This window comes from Daucus carota, chromosome 4 (genome assembly GCF_001625215.2).
Source record: "Daucus carota subsp. sativus chromosome 4, DH1 v3.0, whole genome shotgun sequence".
NCBI classification, from domain to species: domain Eukaryota; kingdom Viridiplantae; phylum Streptophyta; class Magnoliopsida; order Apiales; family Apiaceae; genus Daucus; species Daucus carota.
Window position 1 is genome coordinate 27881825 of NC_030384.2, and position 6663 is coordinate 27888487.

Here is a 6663-nt window from a genome sequence, read left to right on the forward strand (position 1 = left end):
GTGCTACGTAACTCCATATAAGAGGGTATGCTATGGAGTGCTACCCATATATATTATATGCAATTCAGTATACATACTTTTAAATTTATGTTGGAGATGTGAATTTATTTACTCATCACTTTCATTACAATCATTAAGAAGGATAATTTCTAATTACCGTCAAATGCCGGAAGTTTTGAGTTTGTATCATGTGTATGATTACACACATGCGGAGGTGGTCATGCGATTGTTAGTAGAATTTGGAAAGAATAATATAGGGCTGTTCACGAACCGAGCCGAGCCGAGTTTTGACCGAACCGAGCCGAGCTTTAATTTTTTTTCTGACTAGCCGAGCCGGGCCGAGCTTTTTTATCGAACAAAAATTGTGTTCAAGCTCGGCTCGTTAACTAACTAGCTGAACACGAGCTTGTTCGCGAACAAATACAAGCCGAGCCGAGTCGAATCGAGTCGAGCCGAGCCAGAAAAAAAATAAGGACAAACCGCTAGTTGACTCTTAAAATAGCTAACCAAATAATTTTAATTTTTTTAAACTTTGTTTATATCACTAAAATGTATATATGTTAACATCCATACGGTTGGATCGGTAAGAAATATTTTTTAAAATATTGAAACACTAAATTAGGATTAAACATTAGTTAGCGGTACTAGTTAACCTTCTACTTGACTGTTAAAATAGCAAACCATATAAAATTATTATTTTCCGAAATTTTGGTTACATCACTAAAATATATATATATATATATATATATATATATATATATATATATATATATATATATATATATATATATATATATATTAATTATATGTTGAATTCTGAGTTCAATAACATATATAAATTATAAAAAAAAACCCCGAAAATATTACATTTTTTCGAGCTTTAACGAGCCGAGCTCGAGCCGAGCTCGAGCCGAGCATACTAAAAGCTCGGCTCGAGCTCGTTTACTTAAGTAACAATTTTTCGTGTTCGAGCTCGTTAACTTAACGAGCCGAGCCGAACGAGCTCTTAACGAGCCGAGCTCGAGCTTGTTCGCGAACAGCTCGGTTCGTTAAACAGCCCTAGAATAATATGTCAAGGTTATCAGAGCATCTCAACAAGACTCCTAAATCATTTTTTAATAAAATATGTAGCTCCTACTACAATATATTAGTTATTTTTGTAAAAGCTTGTTGAAGTTTGATGTATTGTGACCGGTGGATTGTCAACGTCCACGATCTAGTCGCACAGTCGATTTAAGTGATACATAACACTATACAGCTCCTAAAAACATTTAAAACTAATCTTTTGGAGTTCTAGATAATTATAAATTGAGATGGATAAACTCTAAAAACCTAAACCTAGCCTATCTCAAAAACCTAGGAAATTATTATATAAAGGGTTCTACCCCTCATAAATAGAATTATTTTTTGGCTTGATCTTTCATGAGCATGAAAGTACATAGGCATCTCCTAAGGATCATCTTAGTTCCGGTACAAGAGAGTAGACATTAAAACTTGACACTCACTATTCACGATCATTGATCTTCAACTAATTTTCATCCGTAACAAAAGTGGAATGTGTGTCCCAATGACAACGATCCAAAAGTTAAAAGTGTCAATATTGAGCCCCTTGTGAGTGTATCAGTAAGGCGCACAAGTCCGAAATATTACAAAGAATAGTAATATAGCAAGGCATCAAAAGTTAGTTGTAGAGCTATTACACAAATATTAAAAATGCATGAGGTGAAATTGGGATACACATTCTCATTTTTTCATTAATCTGTTAATGATTTTATTTATGAATACTTGCTTGCTTGAAACTAAATAAGTTAACCTCAGAGACATAACAAAAATAAAGTGTTAAAATCTAAAACTTATACATATAAAGTTAAAAAGAACTAAAAATATCAATTAAAAAATTACCCTAATGTTGAACGCCAATAAAATCGCATACAACATTGTCGACCAATAAAATCACGTAAAACATTTTTAGGCCGTTTTCTTTGGAAAAACATAATCTAAAAACAAAACCCCATCATATCCGTTCTACATAAGGTCTACAAGAGTAATGATAAGATCTTACATTCATTTAAAAGAATGAAGAAGCAGTTTGCTAAAAGACTTATGACTTTTGTGAGGGTGTATTGATAAGATATGTGAAAAAGCATTATAATAAAGAAAATAAGATGTGATATCATAAATTATTGTTTAAGTCACTTGTATTTTTTAATAATTCCAAACCTCTCAAGATTGTCGCTCCCAAATCAAATAAATTGTGAGATCACATTTTCTTAGAGTCTTACACAAAATTTTCGCGGTAGAAGAAATCAAATGAATACTTGGCGAAAAGAAGTAAAGGGAAATTAATTCTATTTTACATGGTAAATCATTATACTTTAAGTAGTAGATAAATATTCATATTAGTATAAATGTGTGTAAATAATATATATATATATATATATATATATATATATATATATTTATATGAAAATGATGTAAATATGCGTTGAGAAATGAATTACTAATCTAATAAATGAATATTAAATGATTAAATTGTACTAATTAATTTATTAAAGAACATCAATATATATCAAGAATGATAATCCTAAACTACAAGATATATAAATCCTATCAATTCCAATAACTAATCCACTACTTTTATCCCTCCAAGAACTCCAATCATATATCATATTCTCATGAAAGTTTGCATTCCTTCCAAATCTTCCCAATGTTTTCCTGAGAATCCTGGCAGTTTGCGAATATTATACCATCTTGGCTCTTGCCATCATATTTGATATATTAGAATATGGATGTCCATGAAATCAGTCAAAGCCTCTGGTCTTTTCCATTAAGAGGCCGTTTGGAAACTTTCATTTCATTTCAAATGATGAATTTTAAATGAGAGTTGTCATTTCAAATCCTCGGATTTATACTAATATTTGAATGTGTGGATTTCAAACGAATTCCAAATCCAAATTCCCAAACATGTTATTTGACCAAATCTAGAATTTCAAATCAAATCCAGTTTCCCAAACAAGCCATAAATGTTTTTGTTGCTTCTTAATTGTGAGTTGTGTCCAACATATATTACTGTACTTTTGTTACTCTTATCTTTCGAGGGTCGTATCAAATTCGACAATAGACTAGAACAACAACAGATTAGCTTACTTGATGTGTGCTACAATTGTTGCTATTAAATCTGTTGCTTTCTGCACCTGTCTAGCATTTTCTTTTAACATTTCTGGTTTTCTTAATTCTTGTCAGATGATGACAAGGGACTTCAAATTATCTTTGAAGTTGAGGGAGCCAACATCAATATATGAGTTATCAGATGATAATCTCAGTGAGATATTCTTTAGACTGCCGGTGAGAGTTCTTTTGTGCTGCCAATGTGTGTGCAAACGCTTTAGCAAAGTGATCACCGATCCAAAATTCAGAAAAATCCAAGTTAATCGAGCCATGGCTTCCAACACCACTTCTTTTTGTTTGGTTCATCTTATTGTAAGTGATTTTAGTGATATATGTGGCAGTGTTGAGAATTTCAAACATCGGTATGATCACATTCTTCTGGAGAAGACACATTGTTCTGCATCCTCTTCTTATCTGAGGCTCAGCAACCCCTTAATATCTGACATCTCTATAGTAGGTAGCAGTAACGGTCTTGTGTGCGCTAAACTTGAGTCCCTCGCGGATCAAAATGAATCAAACATGTTGATCTGGAACCCTGTTACCAGAGAAAATCGCTTCGTTGCTGAACCAAAAAGGCATTCCCGGCCCACGAAGCGAAACCGGTGGTTTCTTAGACACGGCGAGCTAAAGCTAAAAAATGATGGTTCACGATTTAAAAATGTTCTTGCGCATGCATTTAGTTTCACACCCGGAACCAATGATTACAAAGTGGTAAGAATCACTTCTTATAAGGAGCCCGGTGAAGCTATAGTCATTAAACTGGAGATTTTTAACATGAGTACTGACAAGTGGAGTACGTACCAGATAAAAACTCTGCAATGTCGTGAGATCGATCATATGCCTCAGCAGGTCGATCCCTCTATGCTCTTAAAAATGATGCGGTCCCACAATACCCGGTCTTTAAAAGGGGCATTTCATTGGCTTTGTGATGCCTCACTAGGTGCAAGTGGGAATGATACCGCAATCTTGTCAGTTGGCCTTGAAGCAGAGCAATTGAGATTGTTCACAGTGTTGGATTCTAATAAAATTCCTCGTCTAAAGTCTGGGAAGCTAGATTGTATGAATGACTCGCTATCATTGATTGTTCCTAATTATTCAAGTGGTCCTTGCCCAATCATTGATATATGGGTGATGAATGACTATGGGGATCGGAACTCCTGGATTAAGAAGTACTCTGTCAATCAGTTTCAAGGACGTGGAACAGAGCCAATAGGATACTGGAAATATGATCTCTTCCTGATGGCCAATTTGACGAGGAATCTATCTTTATGCTTGTATAACCTCAGAAACCAAGAAATGAAGTCCTTCCCAGTCCAGTGGCATTTCTACACTGCTGCTTTTTATGATTATGTTGAAACATTTGAAACAGTCAGACCGGCGATTGCAACTACAGCGGAGGCTGTCTAGTAAGGTAATATACTTGCATCTATTTACACCACAGAGTGTATCTTTACCACCTTGCTGAAGAATACAAATTATTCCAGAATTGAAAAACGAAAACAAAAATTTGTGTTGCATATCAACACAAATCGCTATTTGCAGTATATCTTATATGTAATACATACATATAAACATTCAAACTAGCAAGTCACTTGGATCTTTTCAAGTACTTTGTTCATAATGTGTCACTTACAGAACTCTCAATTTGCCCAAATTTCTTCGTTATGGTGCATTTATGGAAATGATTATAGCGTGACTTGTTTCAGAATTACAGTTTCATATTTCAACTTTAAAAGCGTTTTCTTGAGTTTTTTCAGGACTTCAGTTTCCTAATGCTTAATTATTTGACTTTTAGGTATGAAACTGAAGCTTCTTGAGATTTTCTGAGGATTGTACTTGAAAGGCACCAATTTGTCAAGTCCACATGAATCTTGGTCCGAATATGCCTTCAGCTAAAATCTCATATATGTTCTTTTAATTATGCTCTCTATGGACATCATTTGTAACTTTGATTGCTGGCTTTGTACAAGTTTACTCTTTTCATTTTAAGTTTTAATATTGTTGCCGACCTTGTATGAAAATTGGATTTTGTTGGTATATTCCAGCCATCTTATATATATACAGCTTAAGTTTGGAAATCGGACTACAGATATTATAGGGTAATGGTGGAGCATAAAATTATATATTATTCGCTCCTGCTAGATGGCAGCATTTACAGACCAAAATGCAGATAATGATCAGAATGAGCAAAACCATTATATTGTGTCTGTTTGAGATGAATAAATTTGGAAGAATGAAATGAAATTTAAATTATGTTATGGATGATGGCAGTGAGGTGCAGCCCAGGGGATTTTTTTTTCTTTTTTACCAAAATTTTCTATAATATACAATGATAATATTTGTTCTTCTCTCTAATAGTATAAGCATTTTAATATATTTTTTCAATATATAAATGAAAACTCAAAAACCAAGTACGGTTCTGTCTCAAAATTCGTAGCTTTCTTTGTTTCTCTATTTACGTTTACAAGCTTTTGCCGTTCGATGTGGCTTATTGGACCACCTTTGAGCTAAAGAAAGTTTCATACGTTTCGCATGGGCTATAAGATCATCCAAATCTGGAATTGAAGATATGACCAAAATAGTGTAAAACTGAATTAGCATAAAATATACCTCCAAAATTTGGATCACTGTTGGAGGATAATTTGAGATAATATGTCCCAAATTTGGATTTTTTAATCAATGTTGGGTTTTCCCTTAACATATTGCTATGTTTCTATGCATTAAAACTATTTTTCTTCTTCTTAGTATTCATAAATTGCAAATTGTATGTGAATTACTTGTTAGTTTACATAATTAAAAATTGTAATTCATAAGATTTTATCTTTATTTTTTTTACTATTCTTTATGCATCGTTTTAATGAAATACAAGGACTCTAATTAAATATTATGGTAGATGTGTTTGAAACACGGAATATTGAAGTCTAAATTAATATATATATATATATATATATATATATATATATATATATATATATATATATATATAAATCTTACATATATTACACACACATACATAACATATGTGTCAAGAATATATATACATATATGTCATATATATATATATTATATTTAATTATATATACATATATATATATATAACACACACACTAACACACATATATATTGGTCACCTCTAGATTTAGCTTTCTGTGGAAGTTCTGACACAAGCAGCAGAGACTAGCAATACATGACTGAGGCTTTGATTTTGGCTAGGCTTGACTCTGAAACAGATGACTAAATAAATGACTAGATCAATCCTCCGATTGATAAATACTACGTGATCTGTATGTGCTTATGCTTAGTGCATTGGTCTGGTTCATAAGCGACTAACACTGACGTCAAATTTCGTACACTCAGCAATCATTGATCAGTCGGTTCCAGATTAGTTATGCTTCAGTTGTTGATTATAAATAATGAACCGATATAAACTAGATTTTTTTGGCATTTCAACTCAATCAGAAATACTTTTGCAAATGTGAAAGTCTTTTAACTTTG

General features: G+C 32.7%; 1 protein-coding gene across 1 annotated transcript; it reads left to right on the top strand.

Annotated features, from left to right (window-relative positions):
* The first annotated feature begins 3150 nt into the window (after positions 1–3150).
* Positions 3151–5207, top strand: LOC108217121 (F-box/kelch-repeat protein At3g06240-like). The gene is made up of 2 exons (XM_064092147.1): positions 3151–4579; positions 4964–5207. The coding sequence occupies exon 1, from the start codon at positions 3151–3153 to the stop codon at positions 4573–4575; it is 1425 nt and encodes a 474-aa protein (XP_063948217.1). The 3' UTR covers positions 4576–4579; positions 4964–5207.
* The last annotated feature ends 1456 nt before the right edge of the window (positions 5208–6663 follow it).